General features: G+C 44.2%; 1 protein-coding gene across 17 annotated transcripts in view; it reads left to right on the top strand.

The window, feature by feature from the left end:
• ASXL2 (ASXL transcriptional regulator 2) overlaps positions 1-26,209 on the top strand; it is a 241,609-nt gene that overhangs the window by 93,539 nt on the left and 121,861 nt on the right. For 10 of the 17 annotated variants that reach the window (XM_043542005.1, XM_037893710.2, XM_037893712.2 and 7 more), the window contains 3 exons: positions 8,859-8,967; positions 15,609-15,768; positions 16,606-16,692. In XM_043542005.1, the coding sequence (XP_043397940.1) occupies positions 8,859-8,967; positions 15,609-15,768; positions 16,606-16,692 (356 nt within the window). Of the gene's footprint in view, positions 1-3,684; positions 3,729-8,858; positions 8,968-15,608; positions 15,769-16,124; positions 16,202-16,605; positions 16,693-26,209 lie in introns of those variants that run through there. The other 7 variants (XM_043542007.1, XM_043542006.1, XM_037893721.2 and 4 more) reach the window with 4 other exon arrangements.

Raw genomic sequence — 26,209 nt, 5'->3', positions numbered from 1 at the left:
ATACCAATTAGGATAAAAATAGTCTGGCTCATATAATAAGGTGAAGACTTAACTGGACAAGAGAGACATATCACCAAATTTTCACTATACCCCCTGGCACCTATCCCTGACTTTTCTCCCCCTTTTTATTCAGTGGAAATTCTGAAATCTGGGCTCAGCAGGACCGGAATTACCACATGCAGTTTTTATTTTGTGGTGATCTTCAATAAGCAAACAGTATTAAATTCCTTTTCTTTGAAAGATGGGTCCAGCAATTTAAAATGCAGTGGTACTTGGCTTTGGAAGCTACTCTTCCTCCCACTCCCTTAATTGGACTGCAGTAGCTCAGGCTTGTTGATCTTCAGGGCAAATCAGGGCTTATGTTTATGGGGAGAAAAGTGTAGTTGGGTGTGGCTTGTGGGTTAGCTGATGGTTTTATTTTGACTTTTTGGTAAATTCGTAGTAAAAGCTGCTAAAGTATTTGGGGGGTGGGTGTATATGCGTATGAAGAGCTAAAACTTAAAATATTTATATCAGCTCCACGTAAGTACAGAGGGGTGAAAAATCAATGCTTGCTAAATGATTACGGTGGATGAGAAGCTGGATATGAGTCAGCAGTGTGCCCTTGTTGCCAAGAAGGCTAACAGCATATTGGGCTACATTAGTAGGAGCGCTGCCAGCAGATCAAGTGAAGTGATTATTCCCCTGTATTCAGCACTGGTGAGTCCATATCTGAAGTATTGCTTCCAGTTTTGGTCGTCCGTCCGTCCGTCGTCCCCCCCCCCCCCCCCCCCCCCGAAAGGATGTGGACAAATTGGAGAGAGTCCAGCGGAGGGCAATGAAAATGATTAGGGGCCTGGGGCACATGACTTATGAGGAGAGGCTGAGGGAACTGGGGTTATTTAGTCTGCAGAAGAGAAGAGTGAGGGGGGATTTGATAGCAGCCTTCAACTACCTGAAGGGGGGTTCCAAAGAGGATGGAGTTCAGCTGTTCTCAGTGGTGGCAGATGACAGAACAAGGAGTAATGGTCTCAAGTTGCAGTGGGGGAGGTCTAGGTTGGATATTCGGAAAAACTATTTCACTAGGAGGGTGGTGAAGCACTGGAATGGGTTACCTAGGGAGGTGGTGGAATCTCCATCCTTAGAGGTTTTTAAGGCCCAGCTTACCAAAGCCCTGGCTGGGGTGATTTAGTTGGGGTTTGTCCTGTTTTGAGCAGCAGGTTGGACTAGGTGACCTCCTGAGGTCTCTTCCAACCCTAATCTTCTATGATTCTATGAAAAAGACAAGTATATAAAGATTGTGGTGGTATACCTAATGTAATGGACATTTACTATTCCCCACGAAGTATATAGGTGAAATGTAGACCAGGTGACTGGGTCATTTCCATATAAAAACTCTTTCTTAGGTCACAGAAGACTTCCCTATTCAGAGGGACCTGGAATCCATGCAGAGTGAACTAAATACATAGAAGTATTTGGCACAGTAATTTGTGAAACTTTTCCCAGCACTGTTGTCTTAGCTGAGAACTCTGTTTGTTCAGGCAGACCTGAAGAAGAGCTCTCCGTAAATTTGGAAGTTTATCTTGCTCGCCAAACAGAAGTTGGTCCAGTAGAAGACATTACCTCATCCACCTTGTGTCTCTAATATCCTGGGACCAGCACAGCTACAACACTGCATACAACTCTGTACTAACAGTTTTTGCTATCCACTCACAAGAAAGCCATGTGGAGTTGTCATTTGTTGTACAAAACAGAGTATGCCGTCTCCTTGGTGGGAAGAGAAATCCTAGATACAATAGATTCTGCTTAATAGCAATCTGGATCTAGGCAATTTCCAGTCAGTAGCAGCATTTTGTCAGGAACCAATCCTGTCCCACCGACTTTAACATTAATGGGATTTGGATATTGGCAATGGTGTGCGGCTTATTATCATGTTTTGGAAGAAAGATCCCAGCTGAGGCAGGGAATGATGTGCTGGCGTGTGCCTTCCCTGGTTGCTGCCCTGCAAACCTGCCTGCACACAGCGACATGGTACATTTCCTTTCGCTCTCCAGGGGGCTGCATCTCAGGAAGGAAGTGCTGGGACATGCTGACCCCTGACCCCCAGAGAGCACAGGGAGAGGTATGATGCAACTCTACAAGCCCCCATTCTCCCACTTGCCGTAGAAAGCCTCAGTACGTGGGGTGCAGCCCTCACTCCCTGCTGCTGTACTGCCTGGCCCGTAGGCAGGTTTGCAGGGCTGCACCCAGGGAAGGCATGTCACAGCACTTCCTTCCCTGGTTGCAGTGACAAACCTGCCTTCTGCTTATTAGCAACTGCTGGATAATGGCAACTTCTTGCTGGCAACTGAGGGGTCGCCAATAAGTGGTGTCAGAGGTTCTCTGAACATGAGCTGAAAATAATATCTGAGGACAGGTGCATCCTCTCGCCACACGAGCTCCTTTTATACCTATTGTATTGAGGTTCTCTTTAGGCAGATGGGATAGTTCACCATTACCAATAGTGTTTAGATCCTGTCATGATGAGCACTACAGGAACCTATCAGATGACTCCTCAGTCATTCTCTTTCCTGTTGAACTTGGTGTCTAATTTTGAGCCAGCAAGTTGTCTGGGGCAGAAAGGCAAAAAGTCACTTGTGGAATGTGCTTTTTGAACCCTATGTGTGTCCCTAACTTAAGCCATAACGAGAAATGTATTCATCTTTGGTTTCCCATGAAATGGAAACCAAATAAATTGGACTTCCCCCTAACAGAAGCTATACTTTCTTCCCTCCTAGGCCAAAATGAGTCCCCTCTGAATCAATCTGATCCATTCCTTTGAAGATCTTCCTCTCCTTGCAAGTGGAGGAGACTCGCTTGCTATGCTTCCCTCCTCTTAGTTAGTTAGCCGTCCTTTGATTAGTGAGCTTCTTAGGTCTCCTTGCTAGATATACTGTACCGTAGGCTAGCCATCTTCTTGCATGATGCCTCTCTTGCAGGGTTCTGGGCCAAGAGGAGTCCATGAACACTCAGTGAAGTGTTCTGGGATACGTTTAGATGAAAGGTGCTACCAAATGTAAATGGCAGCTCATTACTGGAGACACTATCAAGGTTGACTAACCCATATTTTCTGTTTAACAAATGTATATTTACTTTCACCCATTTCTTCTGAACTTAAGATGTTGAGGTTTTCCTGTCCAGCCAGTGCTACAGGAGGCTTACTAGAACACAAATTGCTACCTTGAGGCAACTCTATGAAAAACTCCCATAGTTCCTTTGTTACTACACTTTCATCTTCAGCCATGGTTGAACTCTGTGCTATGCTGGTATGTTCCCATATGAGTTACTCAGCTGGCAGTATACTGCCCCGCATAGAAATAAGCAGGGACTGAGGGAAAGTACCAATGGCCCATTAGTCTGTTAGCAGTCTGCACGGTTTCACTTAGCTTCTAGATCAAAGAGCAACCAGGTAGCTGTGTCCAGAGTTGATAGAGGTGTTGGAACTTCTCTGAAAATGAGCTGAAAACAATATGAGGACAGGTGCACCCTCTCCCCACGCCTGCTCTTTTATACCTACATTCAGTCTCCACAATCTCCACAGTCTCTTGGGTACTACTGAAGTCTGTTCCAAAAATGTGTATTGGTGCAGTGATGCACTTCCTTTTATGGATGGGGATGTGGGTTTATATTAATTATTAGATCATTGCTTTGCTTACATTTTTAAAGGGGTCTCTCTCTCCTTTTTTTGGGTTGCAATCCAACTCCAGAAGGTAAGACTCACTGCTAATGTTCTAAAGCTACTATTATATGTGAGCTTAATTGAATTTAATTCACAGCTTCATAATTAAGCCTTAATTAAGAAACCAACCAGCTTGCTTCACGCACAGGTCTATAAGCAGAGTAGTAGCTGTATAATTAGCGTTAAAGCTTTCGCTAGTTGAATCTGCCTTTTTGTGCATGCTGTTTGCATTAGCACTAGAGTGCAATGCAAATTTGAAACCTAATCTGCTTGTGAAGTTTGTGGAAGATGTCAATTAAGTTAACAGCATGGGAATGCTTAGTATCTTACAAATTAACGTTAGAACTGTTTGTGAACCTGAAATGTGTGAACAAAAGCTTGATTTGCATGACAGTGTATTTATGTGCACTTTTGTTTTGGTGCTTTTTGAAGGAGGTTTGTCTTGTTCTGCGTGAAATAAGTTTAACACATGCTTTATAACTTATTTTTTTAACATTCACAGCTTTTTCTGAATTGTAACTGTACATTCTAGAGTTTGGCAGTTAGTACAAACAGTATCAATTCTTAAAATGCATCTATGCTCAGATATTCCAATAAATAGACAAATTAAACTGCATTTTTAATCAAATGGTTCACCTCAAGTTTTCTGTGTGCTCCAGTTTTGAATGCAAAAAATGTTAGGTAGGGAAACTGAAAACACTCTTCATATCTACGTAACTCAGATGCAAAAACACAGAGCGAAGGAGGGGAAATTAATTTAAAAAAATAAAGCCAGCAGTATTCAAAAACAAAAACTGAAAAAAATCCCAATTTGCAGTGATTATGTGTAATGAATGTCTACATATTCATTACTCTGACATATTTTATATTAAGGTTCCATTTATAAATAGAGCTAATGTTTAATAGATGTCATGGTTAATTTAGTCCAACAGGTGAATAGGTTGCTTATGGCCATCTACAGCACTTTCTGCAGATCTGTAACATATACTACTCATGTCTGTAAGATGTTTATAACCTCAATTATCTGTTATAAACCATTTCTAAATAAAGTGTGGACTATTAGTCCAATAAACAAATCCCCCCTGGTTTGAAATTTTCCATGGAGCTATGTTATCGTTGTGCAAACATATACACATTTAGAAACAAAAACCATTTTTGGGCAGGTTTCAACCAGAAACCTTGTTCACGTATAACTCTGAACCAGTTTTCTTGAAACTTGGTTTTCTTTAATCTCATTGAGATCATTGAGGCATGTATGTACAACAGGAATTTGTTAGGCTTCTCTGTTTGATTTTAATTTTTTTAGAATGTTTAGTATACCTTAATCTAAACTAACAAAGATTTAAATTTGGCCACTCTAGCAAAATATCAGGATGTGCATAACTCACCTGAACAGTCAAGTCATTTAGAGGAATGAGCAGAGGGCTGAGAGCCCAGAACTCCTGAGTACTTTTTCTCATTTCTATTACTGAGTGCCCTTAACAATCCTTCACAGTTTTTCCTTCTGTAGCATATTATAAATGCTATTTAGTTAACCCTCACAGCAACTCCCCCCCCCCCGAATATATTTATTTAAATTTTTCAGATAGAGAAGTTATCTTATTATACTGGATGTTGATTCTCTCTTCTTTGAATTCTTAACCTTTTAATTAATGAATTGGAGGAGGCGATAAGGAACATGTTAAATTTTCAGAAGATATTATTAAGTGAGGGAAATTGGGATATTTGAAGGCTACCAAATAAACTTCCAAGCTGATGCAGATAAGTCCAGTACACACTATCATAGTTCAGGCATGAGTGTTGGGGGAAAATGGTTATAAGTACCAATGGAAATTAGCAAATGTGTCAATGGAAGCTAATACATTCAGTACACAACTATTCAATGGGCATGATAAACTTTGAAAGCAATAATCCTGAAGAAGAGACTGCAAGCAGAAATTTATTTAACTTAGTGCCTAATATACATGGAGCTTCACAAACACACACAAGATACCTGTCCAAAGAATTGATAAACATGGTACACTGGGGAATAGTTAACACACGAGAATGAGCGTAGACACACAGAAATAATGAATAACAGTGGCTATGAGCAAGGCCCCAGTGTTCTCTAAAATGGTGTGGAAACTGCCATGGATAAAACACTGGCTTCTAAAAATGAAAAACTGTAGCACTTTAGCAAAATTGTGGATGCTTCTGTGTGCATACATACTCTTTCAGGCTGGACATTGCACTTGGTACAGTTGCTAGATGTGCTGTGTTGGCCTCAATTTCCTCAGGATGTTATGATACTTTATAGATGTTGCTTAGGTACTTCAATTGTTGTTGTCTTATAAACTTTGGACAGGTAATGAGATGTACTTGTATACTGTTGCTCTTCCTGCTTGTTAATAAAGGTAGTTCAGAGTTGGCTCTGTGTGTTTGTCTCACTCTGCAGTGTCTCACCAAGGAAGCCTAAAGGTGCTACAATGAAGGACAAAAATGGGATAGCTGGAAAGTCATCTAGGTTAACACTTCCTTAAACAGTTTAGATGACAGACGCAGAAATGCTGTGAAGCTTTTTATTCTGTACTGAAGATCTTTCTGGATCTCGACACAATGCCTGAGCATACTGGCTGTATGGATCAGTCTGACTAATTCTGTAGGGAATTATATATTGAAAGACTAGAGTAGTCCTTTGCTGCTAGAAGTTTAGCAGGTAACACAGGTACCATCCCTTTTGAGCTTTATAAGAAGTGAAACTTATGAGAACTATTGCATATGCCCACAGCATTAGTAAAGCCAAAAGGGTAGTTAGAGATGTAAGGTGTAATTGCCATTTTACAAACAAATTTGTTTCCAAAAGCTCTCCAGAAAACCTGTCCAGTTTCATAAACTGAATCTGCAGACTGCAGAATCCATGGCTACATTCACTGCTGCTACTCTGAAACATGGCTACATTTGTGACAGAACTCAGATCACTGGGCTCAATGCAGGAGTAACTGGATAAAATTCTAGGGCCTGTGTTATATAGAAAGTCAGACTATAATCTAGTGGTCCTTTCAGTCCTTAAGATATAGGTCTTTGGACTTGGAGTCGGGAGACCTGGATTAAATTTCTGGCTCTATTACTGGCCTGCTATGTGAGTGGGGCAAGTCACTTCATGTATCTGTGCCTCTGTTTCCCCTCCCAGCCATTGTCTTATCGATACAGACAGTAAGTTCTCCAGAGCAGGGACTGTCTCTCACTATGTGTTAGCATAGTACCTAGCAGAATGGGGCCCCCATTTCAATTGAGGCCTGTAGGCACTACAGCAGTATAACAGTTCAATAAAAATCCTAACTGACTCTCCATTTTGTATTCCATTTGTGTGTTATCTTAACCTGTACTGCAAGTGTTTTGGGAGGCTGTCTCTTCCTGTATGTTTGTACAACACCCAGCACAATGGAACCCAGATCTGTTTGGGGACTCTGTGTGCTACTGTAATAGAAATGAATGATGATTAACTACTAAACTGTCTTATCTCTGTAACTATAGCACTTAATATGTTAATGTATAATTCTGGAGTGCATATGTGCTGGCTGAACCTCCTGTGTACTGTCTTCTGCCCCAGATTTCCCCTCTTATCCCTATCCCAAATGGAGCCAGGGGTGGGGAGGCACAGGCTAACTTAACAAAATTAGCCTTGTAGAAGTAAACTTTTATAGTAAAGTTTATTCACTACAAATTAAAAGATGAAAGATGTATCTGATCTGGAATGTTGAATCAGTTTACAGTTTGAGTAGTAGCTTCTGTATAGGAGCGGTGGGGGATTGGAAGATAGAAGCTTCTTATCCGTACTTAATTCTTGCAGTGTTTTTTATATGTAGATCTCAAAATTGTTTACCATAGAGGGTAAGTATCCTCTCTGTTTTACAGAAAAGATAAGTGACCTACCTGAGCTCACATGCCTAATCTGTGGTAGCTTTGGGAATAGAAGCCAGGTCACTTGACTCCTTGTCTCATGCCCTATCCACCCAACTTTTCTGCCTGCAAACTTAGAATAGTATGAAATGTAAATTGCATAGGGGAAAAAGCAGCATTAGCAGGGGAAAAACACCCATATGGGTCTCCCTGTTTCAGTTCTAGTGGCCCAGAATTAAGGATCCAAACACCGTATACCAGTTTTCTCGGTGGGCAACATTTCATAGTTCCTCTCCCTTCCTTATCCCTCATCTCGTATTTCATTACAGTGCATAATTATACATACACACGTACAGCTTTTGGTATCTCTCCACCTGGCATTTTTCCACATAGCATACAGCTCACAGCAAATCCAAGAATAAATTCCTAATAGTGATCTGAATATTTATCTGTTTTTGAAACTAAGTTTGACTGCTCTGAAGCTAGCCTCCCACCCGAGTTTCAGCCTTCTGCCCACCTTCTCTCCTCTGCTAACCCCACAAAAGCCACAGTTGAGGTTATTGTAGCTGTTTGTCTCCCATTTTTGGCTCCACTACAGTATAGCAAGCCAGTGTCTCTCCTCTGCTCCCAACTCAAGGAAAATGGAACAGGAGCAGATTAAGTTTGAGCATTGGCCTGCTAAACCCAGGACTGTGAGTTCAATCCTCAAGGGGGCCACTTAAGGATCTGGGCCAAAAATTAGGGATTGGTCCTGCTTTGAGCAGGGGGTTGGACCAGATGACCTCCTGAGGTCCCTTCCGACCTCGATATTCTATGATTCTGAGTTCTTTCTCTCTTGCTCTCTGCATCTAACTAGACTTTGTACTACTTTCTCCTACAGATTTTCTAATTTCACTGTTTGAAGGTGAAGAATTTTAATAAATTAGGGTGTTTAAAAACAAAGCTGTCCATGGGTATATTTACTTTGTTAGCTCAGGATTTGAAGAGAGGGTCTGAGATGTTAAATTGGCAGGAATCTTTCCCCCTGGACTGGGACAAGTGCATATTGAATCAGTCCTAACATTGCTTGAACATAGCAACTTCAGCTCCTCTCCCCGCTGGGGCTGGATTCACTCCACCTCTGCATGCTTTACAGTTTGACTGTTAAAGGCTCTGAGAGACCATTAGTGTCTCACTCCTGTTTCTCAGCAAATGACTAATAGGACTAATATTGACCAAGTAAACATCATCTTTAGTACTGTTCCTTCAACATTAGAGGCTAATCCTGTGCTTTTGTTTTCAGTGGGACTTCTCCTCTTGCATGTCTGAATGCTATGCTGCATACAAACTCCCGAGGGGAAGAGGGCATTTTCTATAAGGTCCCAGGGAGAATGGGAGTGTACACACTGAAGGTAAGTGTCTCAGCTGGAAGAACTCTCTTTAAAATCTTTAGTGAACTTTTAGCCATTTTAATAAGTGTTGGATTGATAGCCCTGAAGAGTGAAATGCTCCTCATCCAATGATCTTCAACAGCATAAGCAATTGCAATAGAAGCTTCCCCAGTGTGCCTCAAACCTGATGTTGAGGGACCATCTCCAAATGAGAAGGATGTTTACTCTTCATGCCTTAGCAGTCCTTCGCCTCTCTGCTGAGACTGAAAATAAGGGGTGCCAACTCTTGCTAATGGTGATGTTAATTTGCTGATATCAATTCCTGTTCCCTAGGAACAGGGTTGACGCATTCACTGAATGTAGCCCATTTATTAGCCATCAAGTGATAACTTTGTCACCATTAATCTGGATTTGTACCTAGGCTAAAGAATTTCTTCTTCCATTACCAATTGACTCAAACCATCCAGTCCCCCAGCTGGGGAACTTATTAAAAAGGGAACCCTAGGATTATTTTATTTGGAATCAGTCTCATTTGTAAACTATTAAAATCTTTATTTGAAATCTTGTTCTCCAATAACACTACTGAATTAACCAGTCTCTGGCACCGCTATAGATTTTTCCATAGATTAAATGTGAAAACTCACTCCCTTTGTTTAATCACCTATATGTAACCAGAGAATGGCACCTGTGTGTAATGTATGGACTTGAGTTTGGGGGAAATATGCTGGAGGTCTCAGGCATCCATTAGTAAATCGTCAGTAGAGTTTTTAAAAATTACAGATAATATTCTTAAAAAGAAAAGGAGTACTTGTGGCACCTTAGAGACTAACCAGTTTATTTGAGCATGAGCTTTCGTGAGCTACAGCTCACTTCATCGGATGCATAGCATATCGTGGAAACTGCAGAAGACATTATATACACACAGAGACCATGAAACAAAACTTCCTCCCACCTCACTCCCCCGCTGGCAACAGCTTATCTAAAGTGATCCTCAAGTAGAGCCATTTCCAGCACAAATCCAGGTTTTCTCACGCTTCCCCCCTCCCCGCCAACACACACACACACACATACACATACAAACTCACTCTCCTGCTGGCAACAGCCCATCCCCCTTTGAAACTGAAACCAGATAATATTCTAAACACAGAATATATTGCATTCAGCATGAAGTAACTCTATTTTGGACATCATTATGGCAGGTAAGGATGAACTGATCATTGAACTGGAAGCAGGTGGTTACCTAGAGACCAGTGATCATGACCTGATTTATCTTCAGTATAGGCAAACACAGGAGAGGACCACCAAGAATACATATATAATTATATAATATATATAAACTTACCATTTATATATACTTGGTGCCTTAAAATGGCAAGTTTCCTACAGCTGAGGAAAATTATGAGCAAAATTGATCAGGAGGAAAAATTTTAACAGAAAAATGTAATTGAGAGTTGGGAGGAATTAAAGAAGAGTTTATTAGATGGCCCGAAAGTCTCAATTACACGTTCAAGAAAAAGGACAACTTTAGCTAAGAGCCCATCACGCTAGCAGGGACAGTGAAGGCAGCAATTAGAACTAAAAAAGCAATGTGTAACAAATTGAAAAAGGAGAAGTAGACATCAATGTATGTAAACTAAAAGTTCTTCTGGTGCTTGTCTAAATCTAGATATTTCTATAATAAACACTATTCTTGGCACGCATGCGCTTAAGATCAGAATCTTTTGGCAGCCACACATGTTCTTGTGCTCCTGTACCAAGGGCATGAAGGGCAGAGCAGCCCAACTGCTACTCAATTTCTTCCTGTTATCCGTAACGGTGAGACAGGGCTGCACGGTGTCCGCATCTTGATGCATCTCTTTTAGCTGTTCTATTGTTTTGTAAATATTAATGTTAGTTTAGGAATAGTTAGTTCTTATTCAGGTGATTGCACATGTCCATTCCATTTCAGTATGTGCACACCCAGTGCACTGTTGGAGATTTTTTTCCTCAGCGGTACCCATCAGGGTGGCACATGTGCCCTCTGCTGTCTCATGCCGCTGCCTATGGTATAAAGGGAAGAGCCTCCCCCACCCCACTCCTTCGTACCGGTCGTGACCGTTGTTGGAGCGTTGTTAGCTACTGCAAGGTTCCTCTCTGTCTGTATATAGGTGGTGCTCGAGTTTAGTCACAGTGTGCGTTAAGTAAGCAATCGTATTAAGTTTTCTTTAATAAAGTGAGGTTTTTCTGTGCTCTTTGATTCCCTTTGGTACTGGTTTTGGTGCTGCGGCATGCCTCAGTCGCCAGGCTCAAGACCTGCGAGTCCTGCAAGAATCTGATATGAGTGAGCAACCTCAGTCCAGTTGCTGCTTCAGGGTCTTTAAACAAAGAATCAAAAAAGACAAGGAGACCAGACTTAAATTTCTTCTGATGGTCATCCCTGCTCCCATCCTCGGAGCTTTTCTGCTTGGAGCAGGTGCAGGAAGGCTCCTCTTGTTTTGGTGGAATCCCAATGTAAGTCTCTCTCCCTGAGAATGAGGAAGAGGCACCCAGAACATAGCTTCAAAGGACTCAGTATGTGGGCAATCAAGTTCCCAGGCACCTAAGTCCAGCAAGCATGCTGAAAAAGATGATGGAGTGCACTCAAGGCCATGGCACTCCCAAGGCAATAATCTACTCAGGTGGGATATGAGAACAGGTCCTGTTCAGACCTGAACAAGTCTAGTTCAACAGTGCTGTCCTTGTCGACTCAGCAGCAAGGTACTATCCTGGTGCTGTCAACTCTGGAAGTTTATGCTATGGCATGTGATTTGCTAAGTCTCTTGGTACTGGTTGTACTAGGGATCAAGAATCCAGTGGTACAGTTAACTGCTAATAGATATTTCCTGGCTTCTTCATTTCAGCATTCAGTACTATGGGTTCCTCTGGACACCTGAGAACCTCATCGCATGGTGCTGTCCAGAGGGAAACCAGTGATGATCTCTCCGATACCATCTTCTCCAGACTAGCAACGCCAATACCTGGCACAGACTTAGTTGGGGATTGGTCCTGCTTTGAGCAGGGGGTTGGACTAGATGACCTCCTGAGGTCCCTTCCAACCCTGATATTCTATGATTCAGACAGGAACAGGTGCGTCCCTCCAAACCACACATACTTGGTCAGATTTGGAGGTCAGCTAATACTTGTCACGGCTGCATCACATAGCTCACAACTCTCCTGTGACTGGAGGCTCTGTGGTGGCTAGCCAGTAGAGATCCATGGCCTGGAAGAAATTGGGCACCAGGGCCGTACCAATGGCCATTTTGGAACCACTGGGGTTTTCCCCCTGCCTCCAGATAGTCTCCGAAACCTTCTTGCTCTACTTCCTTAAGTAGGCATCAAAAGCCATCTCAGCAGGAAACTCCTGATACATGGCTTGATACTGAGCAAGAGGAAATTGCTCTGATGAATCTCCCCTTGGAAGAACCAGAGGAGGCCTCACCACAGCCAGCTTTGGCTTCCTCCTCTTCATTACCCAACAAGGCAGTGGTAGTGGAGGGCTCCTTACTGCCATCTGAAGATTATAGAGCCCATCAGAACCTCTTAAAGAGGGTGGCTTCTGCATGGGATAATCAAGTGGATAAGATTTGAGAGAGGTCCCACAGACTTGTCGACATCTTAACGTTTATAGGACCTTCTCAAGTGGCGCTCCCAATTAATAAGGCTATCCAAGAGCCCACCAAAGTGCTGTGGCAAATTCCATCTTCCCTAATGCCCCCCCCCTTCCCCCCAGCAGAAAGGTCTGCTCTCCCCTTACAGGAATCTGAACATTTTTACACCCCCTCCCCTGTTGGTGGTCATTGGTGGTTTCAGCTGCAAGCAAGCAAGCATAAGCAAGCATCTACTCCAAAAGCAAAGGATGCAATGAAGCGCTATCTGTTTGGCAGAAAACGTTATTCAGCAGCTGGACTGCAGTTCAGGATTGCTAATCAGCAGGCATTGCTGGGTTGCTATGACTTTAACCTCTGGGACAGTATCTTGAAGCTTAAGGATGGATAGTTCCTCGCTACGGTGGATGAGAGAAAATTAGTGGCCTGGACCTCACTGAAAGTGGATTTGGATGTTGTGATTCTGCAGTTAGTGCTGGGGTATCGGCCATTATGATGCGCAGATGTTTGTGACTCCAGCCATCTGGTCTCCCTCAGGAGGCCCAACAAACCATCCTGGCTTTTGGTTTTTACACTTGCTGCTTGCTAATCCCAGAAGTAAAAGATCTGACCCATACTAGATCTGTAAAAGTTGAACAAATGCCTAAAGAAAATCGTTTTCCTGGTCACTCTGACTTTCATTAGCCACTCCTTGGATTCTGGTGACTGGGACCCTGCCCTCGACTTAGAGTGCATATTTTCATGAGGCAATATGTCAGAGCCACAGGAAATTTCTCCGTGTTTTGGTCAACCAACCCAACTACCATTTTTCAGTACTACCTGCCTGCACCTCCACATCTTTTCACAAAGCGTATGGCAGTAGTGGTGGTCTTGAGGAAACCAGAAGGTCCATACCTGGACAACTGGCTGGTGAGAGGTTGGTTCAAGACTAAAGTGCTGTCCAACGTGACCACTAGCCAGTCCATCTTTGGAACTGATTAACCCCTTACGGGTAAGTGGTTCTGTACCTCTGGCCAAGAGGGATTTGATGTTACTGCATACATAAAGGTTGTTACCCGTCCCTTTATATTTATGACAGACAATTACAGGAAAAATGTTGCAAAAAGATGTTAACAATAATAAAAATCCACACCAGAAGAATCATGAAACCTGTTGGAACTAACTAGCATCCTTGTGGTAATTCAGGCTAAAATATATATATATGGTCATCACTAAAGGGCAGTCTGTGTGTGGAACTTTCACTGCCTGTGTTGTGTGGGGAGACAGGACTTTGGTCTGCAAGGCTGTCATTCTGAGCTTTCAGCACAAAAACACAGATGCGCCCACACATGCGCAGACTGTGATAATTCAGTGAATTTGACATTTGTTTTTACAAGGGACTTATAGAGCTGCCAGGTCCACTTCTGCGTCAAACTATGTCCGTATATTACTGGTCATTATGGACTTGATCCAAAGCCCACTGAGGTCAGTTGGACTCTTTCCATTGACTTCAGTGGGCTTTGGATCAGGCCCTAGGTCCTCTTCAATAAAGGAACTTTCTCCCTTACCCAGGCAGTTAGGCTTTCAACTTAAAACACACTCCTGCCATGAAGCTTAGAAACCCTAGTTTGCCCTTCAAACATTTAAATTGTTGTTTTATTTGTATCTGTATTTCATTAGCCTCTCGGAGCTCCAATCATGGACCAGGACCGTATTCTGTTAGGTGCTGAACCAAACACAGGACAAAATTTTCAATCTAAGTATAAGGCAAGAGACAACAGCTAGACACGGACAGATGGGGAAGCACAAGGAAACAATGAGACCATACTGGACAGTCTGATAAGCCATGGTCTTAGCACACCAGCTGCCCAAACCATTGTAAAGTTGTTTTTTAATAGGCATCACTGCAAAAGAGAGTTTGAGGAGGGATTTAAAGGAGGATAATGAGGTGGCTTTGTGGATATTTATGAGGAGCTTCTGCCAAGTGTAAGAGGCAGCCTGGGAGACTACATGAAAGGTGGTTGTTTAAAAATTGAAGTGGGCACTGAAGGCTGGCATCAGTGTTTGATTGGATATGGGAGTTGACATCTGGATAGGAAGGAATATGGATTTTAAAAAATAGTCCCATGCAAAATGATCCCCTCTCCCCCGGAAAAAATGTGAAAGAATTGTGCTAAATCCCCCATCTTAATCAATTACTTTTTATGGCTCATCCGCTATTCTTCTTTTGGTGTCAAGTATGAGGGGGTAGCTGTGTTAGTCTGTTTCCACAAAAACAACAAGGAGTCCGGTGGCACCTTAAAGACTAACAGATTTATTTGGGCATTAGCTTCTGTGGGTAAAAAACCCACTTCTTTAGTAATCTCTTTGGATTCTAAGTTCATCAGGGGAAGGGATAATGTCCTCTTCCAAGTTGTTTGTAAAGCACTTTGCACACTTTTGATGTTATATAAATAATAACAGAATGATTATATTGTGTGGTTTGTTTGTTGTGGTTGGGTGGTGGAGGAAGATTTATTATCCTGGGCTAGGTGCTTTCAAACAGACAAGAAATGGCCCCTTTCCCAGGGAAGTTCACAATCTAAGGCCAGACATAGTGGTTAGGGAGCAGGAGTACAACCCATAAACAACTTGTTCAAGAGAGGCTTACATCTGCAGAAGGGAAGGTAATAAATAGTTAAGGTTAGTGGTGTTGGTGAGCAAGGTGGCAGGTGGGGATGTTGGAATGAGACAGTGACAGGCAGAGCAATGTAAGGAAGGCAGAGCAATTGAATGTGGTGACAGGAAAATATAAAGGGATGGCCTGATGAGTGACAGGCAAGACAGAGGAGTTTAGTGGCAGCGTTTTGTATGAGTTGTTACAGGGCCAGGTGGGGGTGTGAGAAGCCAGAGAAGCAGATTGTCTCTGACATCACTCTGCTGCATAGAAGAAACCACTGTCAGTGCTTAGTAAATAATACTGAAACTCTTTTCCTTTGAGGTTCTTTTGGTTTCCCGTACATTTTTTCATGGAATTGGAGTAGGTCACATTGACTCCGCCTGTTTTTCTTTCATTTGCAGAAGGATGTTCCAGACGGATTAAAAGAGCTGTCTGATGGCTCAGAAGAGAGCAGTGACGCACAGTCAGACTCTCAAAGCTCGGAGAACAGCAGCAGCAGCAGTAGTAGCAGTGATGGTGGCAGTAACAAAGACAGGAAGAAAAGCAGATGGAAAAGGAAAGGTAATTTGCCCCTTCAGAAGTGACTTTGCCATGTGTTAGGCCTAAAAGTGTCTGCAAAAAGCACTGAGACTGGTACAGACCACCTGTTGCTTGCTAAAGAAAAACTGCATGAAAAGCATGCTTTCCCCTATCTTGTTCATGTCTGAGTTCACCAGATGAAGGAATGTTTCCTTCATGTTGCACCATGCTCAAGATAGCATTTCCTGGAAAGGCATCTGCATGTAGCAGTTTGTGTTTGGGAGCTCTGTCTGAGTCACAGGCTAGCATGTTATGCTACAAGCCCAGACCACAAGCAGATATACATCCTCCCCAGTGCAAGCAGACACCAACCTTCCTCCCCTATCCCCTGCATGCAGGAAGACAATGCCTTTAAATTCCAGCCTCACTGGGTGAGACGGGGAATTCCAGCTGCTGGTGAGCGGTGGTAATGCCGGTGAGTAGTGGTGGTGCTGAAAATCTGGGGCTGAAAATTGTCCTGCTTACCAGTCCAAAAAGCATTTGGACTGGCCCTGCTGTAGTGTTAGGGGTGCTGGAACAATTTTTATAGTGGTGGGGTGCTGAGAGCCATTGAACCAAACCATAAACTCTGTTATGATGGAATCCTCTTCGATCCAGGGGGTGCAGCAGCAGCCCCCGTGCCCCTAGTTCCAGCACCCATGTGCAGTGTTTTTCTGTCTCGCCATGTCCCATGATACTGGACCCTATTTAAAGCTTGGACATTGCCTAACTTATTATGTGTTCAATATTTTGTTAAAAATTGATTTATGTACCTTGTCAGTAATTACACACAAATTAAAGAAAACTTAATTGTCCCTTGACTGTCATTTTTTCTCCCAGCAAAGTCATTGGAGTCCAATGCTGCTGGTGATATCACAAGCAATTCCTGTTTCCACTGTCAAGAGCCGCTACAATGGCTCAATGAAGGTAAGTGGAGGAAATATCATGTTTTACCATCTGTTTTCTCCTAAACCTGATGTTTTCTCCACTTCATGGCGCCATTGCAGCTCCTTCTGTGAACTGAAATATACCATGCTATGGAATCATAAGCAGCAGAGACTATATATTGTGGTCGTGTCTAGAACTCTCATCCAGGCTGAGGCTCCAGTGTGCTAAGCACCGGACAAGCATTTGGTAAATGATACTCGTGCCCCAAAGAGCCTGCATCTAAAAATGTGAGGTGGGGGGACGGAAGGGTAGGACGGGGTAACAAAAATAATAGAATTTTTTAGTTCAGACGATCTGGGTGTGCAGTTCTCAGGCAATCAGCGTTCTGATCACAACTACCCACCTGCCTAGCCTGTTTAGGCAAGCTGGTCCTGCTTAGTAGTGTGGACCATGTGTTACTCTTGAGTCTGTGCTATTTCCCCAAATAATGCTGCCTCTCAATATTCTTTGTCCAAGCAAAGTGAAATGCAGAAAGATAACAATACTGTTTTTTTTTAATTCAATTTTAATTAAGAAAGGAGGTGTTAGTAACATAGGTAAGGATTGTTTTTGAAAGATAGCTTTTCATCTGTCTTTTTAAATAGAGTTTTTGGGTTCCATTTGCTGTTCATATCTGACACACCATTTCCCCCTCTTTCCTTTTTCTTTTTTCACGCCCGTGTTATGCAACCTTATTTTACAATATTCTTTTCTCATCCTACCACATGTGATTACGTTCTAGACACTGAATGGACTGTGCCATATCTGCATTCTGTTCCTTTCATAAAAGTTTTTCCAGTCTTAGTCCCAGACTTGTTGTTTCACGTGCAGTGTTGTCTCAAGCGTGGATGTGCTGAAACATGTGCCTTACATATTCTTAGAAAGAAATGGGTCAGCAAAAGTGAACTGAAACAAATCAGTTTGTGGAAGAACTACAGTAACTAGTTTCAGTGTAAATGCAATGGCTGATCTTTCTTTGCTAGCTGTTTTTTTTATCTGCTGTTGAATCATTTTGAGAGGTATTGTCTGGATCTTCAGCAAAGGGGTTATGTCTTTATTGATTTTGGTGTATTAAGTGCCATGGGACTCGGTTCATTCCAGAAAATGCAGTTCTGTGGCCAGTGGCTCTAATGAGGAATAAGGAGCATAACTTCATTGCAGCATAGCAATGGTAAGGAGTGTGTGTTTGTTGTGATAATTGGGCCTACAGATTTACCCTAATTGCGAGCTCAATTGTAAAAAGTATATAAAAGTTCATAAGATATTACAGCAACATATAACAAATGTTGATGGAAAACGTTTTCAGTAATAAATGTTATAAACAGGTGCAAGAAAACCATACAGAGAAGCAAAAAAGGCCATGTTAATATACCTCAAGGACAATGTTGCAACCATGTTTCTTAAAAACAAAAGATATGGAACCAGAAATCAATGAACCAGAATTGATGTGTTGGATATTAGGCCTAAAGGGGGGACAAAATATAATGCAGGGATGGGCTATTCCACCCATCACTTCCTTTTTGGGTCTTAAAAGAAAGACATTTCAGGGTGGTGGGTGGGGGGAATATGGAAGAATAGGCGGGGGCTACTGGAGCAAGCTTGACCATCATGGTTGCCACACCCACCATTTTCTGCAACCCCAGACCTTCTTCATCCTAATCCTGAGGGATGTCCTGACCAGACCGGGCCAGAGAGAGGGATCCAGATAACATTGCCACCTCTACTGGCTCCATCTGAACCCCCAACACTGCCTGGGATGAAATGGGGCACCAGTTATTGGGCATAATACAGGGATAACTGGATGGATTTTAATGGTCTGTGTTTGTATAGGAGGTCAGAGTAGGTCACAGGTGGGCAAACTGTGGCCCGCGGGACCCTCCTGCCTGGCCCCTGAGCTCCTGGCCCGGGAGGCTAGCCCCCGGCCCCTCCCCTGCTGTTCCCCCTCCCCCGCAGCTTCAGCTCACTGCGCCGCTGGTGCCATGCTCTGGGCGGCGAGGCTGTGAGCTCCTGCCTGTCCTGGTGCTCTGGGCGGCGTGGCTGTAGCACCGCCAGCCATCAGCGCTCCAGGCAGCACAGTAAGGGGGCAGGGAGCAAGGGGGCTGGATAGAGGGCGGGGGAGTTCGGGGTGGTGGATGGGGTCGGGGGCGGTCAGAGGGCAGGGAACGGGGGTTGAATGGAGGCAGAGGTCTCGGGGGCGGTCAGGAAGGAGGGGGGGGTTGAATGGGGGCAGGGTCTTGGGGGGGCAGTCAGGGGCAGGGGTTCCGGGGGCAGTCAGGGCACAGGAAGAAAGGGTGGTTGGATGGGGCAGGAGTCTGGGGGGGCAGTCAGGAATGAGAGGAGGGGTTGGATGGGGGGGCAGTCGGGGTGAGAGGTCCAGGGTGGTCAGGGGACAGGGAGCGAGGGGAGGGGGGTGGATGGGGTAGGGGTCCCGGGGGGCCGTCAGGGGGCGAGAAGCAGGGGGGAGTCGGGGGCTGGGCCATGCCTGGCTGTTTGGGGAGGCACAGCCTCCCCTAACCGGCCCTCCATACAATTTCGGAAACCCGATGTGGCTCTCAGGCCAAAAAATTTGCCTACCCCTGGACTAGATGATTGAATGGTCTCTACTGGCCTTAAAAATACAAGAATCTTAAACAAGGAAGCTAAGTTTAGTGCCCAGAATAAGGTTACCAAGACTCAAATAAAACCTCTATTTTAAGAAATCTAATCCTTGCTTCAAGGGAGGAGCAATTTTGCTACCTAATGTAATGTTTCTTCAGCCTGGGCATACTGCGGCACTGAGGCCAATGATAAAAGACAACACTTAGTTCACACCCTGAAGCATGAAATCTAATTGCTTGGGCTTGGCAAGAAACTTTCCCATATTAAACTTTCCCTTAGTTGTACAACACAGGGATTTTGCACCTTCCTCTGAAGCATCTGGGTGTTGTCGCTGACATAGGCAGGATATGAGACTGAATGGACCACTGGCTGGTTTGATTCAGTGTGACTGACTCAAACGCCCAGTATGAAGTAGCTGGTGACTTGTTCCCTCTGAATTTACTCAGAACAGGGTGCTCAGCATTTCTGCTACTTCATTTCCCTCAGAGGAACCCAGCTACATCTACTGACAGGTAGAGAATACAGGATTTATTTGGTTCCTGGTATGAATGGGACTGAGGTGATACCTTTTCCCATCACCTCTGAAAATCAGATCCTCAACTTCCCCCACTTCCAGTCTAAAAACAGATTGTGCTTTAACTCAGATGCTAAGGCCGCCGTCAACATTCATTGTCCCAAGGACATTGAAACAGATGCAAATGACTTCTCATCTTTCCTTGAGTATGATAAATTCCATGCTCATTTTTCCTTTACCCCATTTTTCCGTTACACCAGTCATCCCTTGAGAGGACACCTTAGATGACCAGGATGAATGGAACCAGTTCCTAGTGGTACACACAAGATTATATCTTACGCTGTCTTGCATCTTCCAAGTGCAAATTAGAGCTAGACTTTAGATCCTCTTTGTTACCACCAGCTCTCTGGTAACTATTATTCTTCCTAGCTTTTATCTGGATCTGGCCTGTTATGGTCTTAAGAAAGGTAACAGCAGCCAAATTCCAATCACAGGATGCCAGTTTGCACAAATTAAACTTTTTGATCTGGTTGCACTAGGACTTTCTGTTGTAACCCAAAATCTGAGCTGAAGAAAAGTATCATGAGCTAGAAGCAAGCTATGAAGAATAGTTTATGCTGCAGCCTATGACTGCAAAATCATAGCTGTACTCTGAAATGCTTCTAGGCACTGGATGTGGCTAGAAAGCAGTCAAGAAGATGGAGAGTATCTAAGGCAATGGGTATTTTACACTCATAATAAAACAGAAGTGTGATCTCTACAGTTTTAGTACAAAGGAGCTTCATATTTCCCCCTGGCCCTGATATAATTTGCAGAACTAGAATGTTATGAAATGGTTTACTCTGTTCTGTAGATACGTACTGTCTGCTACAAAAATCTCCCATTTTAGCCATGCTGTGGTTTTAACAGCCAAACCCGTGCGTATGTTAAGAGTATTTTTTAATATAATTTTATTCATGTATTTTAACAACTTTGTTCTGAAGCCTCTTGTTCCAGAGCTGTCTGAACTTCATGTACCTCTTGGTAAATCTCCACATTTAAACACAGCAGCTCCTACAACAATTAGTTTGAAATAATGCTACCCTAAGAACTTCAATTTCATCTGTGCATAGCTTGCACACTGCATGTGTTAGGTACTCCTGGTAGATTGGGCCCAAGTAGCTCTCTCTATGTGGGGGGTGAGGGGTGGAGAGGAGTCAAATCAGTGAGCTAGTTCCTATACTGTATAAATATGTTGCTTTGACCATGTCACCCCTCTCTTTGAATCCCTCCACTGGCTTCCCCTTCTCTATTGCATCAAAGAGAAGCTGCTTATATTCACTTCAGGGACCTTCACAGTCAATCCCCAGCCTACCTGTCATCTCTTGTTCGCTATCGAGCTGTCAATGGGCTCACTTCAAATCAGTTGATGATGCAAGTCTCCATTGCCCGTGTGTTAATTTTACAAACAAGCATTTTCATGCTTTCTTGCATGCTGCTCCATCATGCTTGGGGAGCTGCTCCCCTTACACATCCACAAAGTTACCTCTTTATCCACTTTCAGATCTTTCCTCAAAACTCTCCTTTGCTGTGATGCAAGTTTTTAAAAAAAAAAAAAAAAAAAAAAAAAGTGACAGTGGCTAGGTTGCTGCTATGCTGAGACCACTTCCTACCATACTGACCAACGCTGTCTGGTTGTTCATCTGTACTCCCTTGTCTTTCTATGTCCATCTGTTGTCTCTTGTCTCTTACTTAGATTGTAAGCGTTGTGGGGCAGGGACCGTCTTTTTGTTCTGTGTTTATAGAGCTCCTTGCGCCATGGGTTCCTGGTCCATGCCTGGGTCAGAAAAGACCAGTTTGTCCTGCATTTTCAACTCCTGTGTTTCACAGACCTGCTTACTACTTCGTTCCCACTAACAACTCATTGAATCTCTTCTTACATCTCTCCAATAATGTTGCAGTTCTGTCACTCTAGAAGACTTAGTTGCCAGCTAAAGGTGCTGTGTCTACCATAAGAAACTTCTCCTAAAATTTCAAAAAATTGCGACCACAAGTTTAGCTCCAACGATGGCAGCACTGGGGTGGGAGCCCAAGTCTAAACAGGGCTCCAGGCAGATGCTGGTATTTTAGGCACCATGTAAACGAACATTCTCCAGAATGGCTCTGTACAATGCAGTGATTACATAGCTTCCTGGAGACCTGTTTACAGGTGGGTTCCTACCATTGCTACCACTAGTGTGAACAAAGCAAAGGAGACTAGCATCCGAAGAAGAGCTGAGGTCTGCAGCCTCCAGGGGGAGGCCGAGTGTGCCTGTCAGGCATTGCATGTTGGTGCATTTCTGGGGTCTGATTGAGGGACAGTGGGGTTTTTTTTTGTTTGAGGGAATTGAGGGTGCATTTTATTTTCCTTCTTTCATTTTCTCCTTTCCACCCCCTTGATAGTTGAACTCCAGATCACAGCCAAAAAGAGCTATGGAGAGCGTGCATGTGTAAGGGTCATCTGCCTTTTCCCTTTACCCGTAGCATTCTGCTCTAACCCAGTTCTCATGTAAATTGTTCTGAGTATCTGTGTTCGAAGGATTGTTGGGTTTGTTTGTTTTCTGTGTTTTGTTTTTTGAAAAAAGAGGCATGGGAATCATGATAAAGAGTAGCAAAGCAAGCCAGCAGCTGGTAAAAGCTTGCCCTCCCTTTGTAAAGCATGGTACCTCTAACAGAGAGGTGACTAAATCTGTGTCTTAGAAATAGAGGTGTCAAGCTAGCTTCATTATCTAGGTAACTGTGTTGGAGATGTGAGTTTGCTTCTGGTATACAGTTGTATTGCTTCATCCTGCCAGAATGGCAATTCAGAAGCAACTTCAGGATTCAATTGCATAGACCAAGGGTGACCTGACATGTGGCAATCTAGACTGTCCCCCTACTATGTGTGTACACAGATGGGGTTAGAAGAAGCTGCAGCTTTCATCACCCCTTTTCTGATAAATCAAGGTAGCTCTGGTGTCATCCATGAAGTCCTGTGTTAACCATACCCTGGCTAGAAGATAAAATGTGGAAACGATAATCAGCTAGTTGGGGTAAGTACTGAATAAACAGAAATGCAAGACTAAGTAAAGAGGTGACCAGGACTTCACGCTAGGATTCTCAAGGGTGTCTCAGTTATCACTGAAGGGCATGGTGTATAACTGACTCTTGCAAGATTATATTGCAAACTCTGTTTCTGCATAGGTTTTGTTATACTCCATATCTGACCTTTCCATATGTTAATTTGCTTTATCAATGTCCATCAAGCTTCAGACGTCTGACTCATTGACTTGTTGAATTCAAACAGGTTGGTAATGTAAAAGGTGACCTGCTAAGTATTTCTTTCTTAAATTGGGCTTGTGCCCCCTCTTGTTTCTTTCTGATGGATAAAGAAAGCATAAAAGTATGAGTGGGGTTTCCTTTAAAGCTTTTTCCTGCTTGTTGTCAACCCCTAGAGCAAGGTTCTCAACCTTTTATATCCCATTACAGCCTTTAACATGTCTAGACCACTGTAGATCTCTCTTGCTATTTAGCAATATGGAAAGAACAGGGTGGTCAAAGCTCCCAGACTGAGAACCTGCCTCTGAGACATCAGCAAGGTCAACTGTAGTCTTTCCTGGTGTTTCTGGAAGACCTGTCTTGCAGGCTTTGGATGGTTACTCCTTCAATTAAGGGACAAGAGGTAAGGGCTGTTAAACCAGTTCACCTTCTGTGTGCAGATGAGTTTTGACTAAAATCCCTTCTCTCAACTGCTCAACTTTCCCTCTCTTGTGGTGTGCCTATTTCATTAGCTCTCCAGGATTCTATGCGATCATGATCACTTCCTCCAGGAACTTGGGAGGAAGTGATCATGATCTGATGGAATTCAAGATCCTATGGAAAGGAGAAATAGTAGGCAAGATCCCATGGAAAGACCAATTAGGAAGAAAAGGAGTCAAAGGGGGCAAAAGGCTCTAATATTAGAGGCTCACCATCAAGTTACTCTGATGCAGAGGAAAGATAAGAAGCACAGGAGACCAATATGTCTGCACCAGGAGCTTTTTAGCTATCTAAAAAGCAAAAGGGATCCATAGAGAAAATGGAAGGAGGGGCATGTCACTAAGGATGTATACATGGGAAATGCATGAACATGTTGGGACAAAGTCAGGAAAGCTAAGGCAAGGAATGAATTACAACTGGCAAGAAATGTTAGACACAACAAGAAGGGGTTTTCCAAATATGTCAGACAAAAAAGAAAGATCAGGGATGGTGTGGGCCCGCTGCTCAATGGAGAATGTGAACTGGTAATGGAAGATAAGAAGGCAGAACTGCTCAATACTTACTTTGCTTCAGTCTTCACACAAAAAATAAAGTGACCAGACAGCTAATGAAGTTACCATAGAAAACAAAAGGGAAGAGATGCAATTCGGGTTAAGTAAAGAACATGTCAGATCTTCTGCTCATTTGAATGAATTCAAGTCAGCAGGGCCTGCTGCTATTCAGCCGGGGTGCTGAAGGAATTAGCTGAAGAAATCTCAGCACTACTGGGAATAATATTTGCAAACTCATGGATGACAGGCGAGGTCCTGGAAGACTGAAGAAGAGCTAACATAGTGGCCATCTTTAAAAAGGGGGGAAGGAGGAGCTGGGAAACTGTAAACCAGTCAGCCTGGCTTCAATAGCTGGGAAGTGACTAGAGCCATGTATAAAACATTCTGTGTGCAAACACCTGGAGGACAAAGGGGTGATCGCTAGCAGCCAGCATGGCTTTACCAAGAACAAATCATCCCAAACCAGAGAAAAGTTGTTCTCTTTTGCCACACAGGGCAGAACAAGAGGCAATGGGTTCAAACTACAACATAGCAGATTTAGATTAAATCTCAGGAAAAAGTCCTAACTGTAAGAACAGTAGGACAATGGAATAAACTACCTACAGAAGTCATGGAATCTCTTTCACTGAAGATTTTCAAAAAAAGAGGGTGGATAGCCATCTGTCTTGGATGGTTTAGACACAACACATCCCCTATCTTGGCAGGGGGTTAGACTAGATGACCCTTGCGGCTCCTTCCAACCCTATGATAAGGTACATTACGCTACAGCACACTTTATTTTTGGCAGTGCGTAGGCAGGAAACCTCTCAGGCCTTAATACGTATAAAGAAGCAAAAAAGGGAACAAGCAGCATTCCCTGTAAACTGTGCGCACATGTGGCTGTGCAGCAATCTTTTGTATACCACACATCTCAAACTGTGCTGCTTCCCGATTGCCTCCCATGGCCCCTTGCAGAAGTGCTTTGATCTCTGCAAAGAGACTCCAGGGGGAGTGGAAACCTGTTGCTCTGTTCTGAGGCAGCTGGAACTAGCCTGATTGTCTGTCTGACCTGTGCCTACCCCCATGTTGTCTTGGCACGGGTGATCCTGCCTCTAGGATGCCTCTTGTTCCCTTGGGCTGGCCCACTCCTGCTCAAACAGGCTCATCCCTCCCCCTTGTGTTCCCCACTGGCACTCAGGCTTCCATGCTTTGTCTGCAATGTGTGGTGCCAGGAGCTCCTGATTTATAAACTGGGTGAGGACTGGATCTTCCTTATTCTGCTGGGGCTGCTCTTGTGTTCTTGGCCAGTGCCAGCTGGGGGAATGGGCCGCACCATGTATGTGTGGGCAGGGTACAGTGTCAGCAGAAGAGTAAATCCTGTCGGCGGGAGAAAGGGGCATGGTACGGTATCAGCCAGAGGTATAGGCCCTGGTGGGCAGTGCTAAGCTGCCAAAATCTTAACAGCGGGTTCCCTCCTCACCCCACGAAGGGGTTGTTGCCCACCCCCGCCTCCCGGGACTCCTGCCCCATCCACCCCCCTCCCCTGTCCCCTGACTGTCCCCAGAACCGGACAGGAGGGTCTCGTGGGCCACTGCAGAGGCACCTGCCGGGGGGCGAGGTGGGGAGTCCCAGCGGTACTTACCTGGGGCAGCTCCCAGGAAGCATCCGGCAGGTCCCTCTGGCTCCTGGGGTGGGGCAGCGTAGCTGGGGGGGAGCAGCCGCTCCCCCACTGATCACATCAAAAGTGGCGCCTTAGGCGCTGACTCCCTGGGTGCTCCGGGATTGGAGCACCCATGGGGAAAATTTGGTGGCTGCAGAGCACCCACAGGCAGCTCCCCATGCCCGGCCCCAGCTCACCTCCGCTCCACCTCCTCCCCTGAACCCATGGCCCCGCTCCGCTCCCCCCCCCCCCCCCCCCAGCTTCCCACAAATTAGCTGTTCGGTGGGAAGCTGGGGAGGTCTGAGAAGCAGGCCACGGCTTCCTACTTAGGCCGAGGGTGGCGGAGGTGAGCTGGGGCGGGGAGCGGTTCCCCTGCACCCCCCCGGCCCCCCAGGTTACCTGCTGCGCCCCCCGCCCCCACCCGAGCTCACTTCCGCTCTGCATCCCTGGGTCTGAGCG

Source organism: Chelonia mydas, chromosome 3 (genome assembly GCF_015237465.2).
Source record: "Chelonia mydas isolate rCheMyd1 chromosome 3, rCheMyd1.pri.v2, whole genome shotgun sequence".
NCBI classification, from domain to species: domain Eukaryota; kingdom Metazoa; phylum Chordata; order Testudines; family Cheloniidae; genus Chelonia; species Chelonia mydas.
Note: the sequence above shows the minus strand (reverse complement) of the source record. Positions and strands in the feature narration are given on the sequence as shown.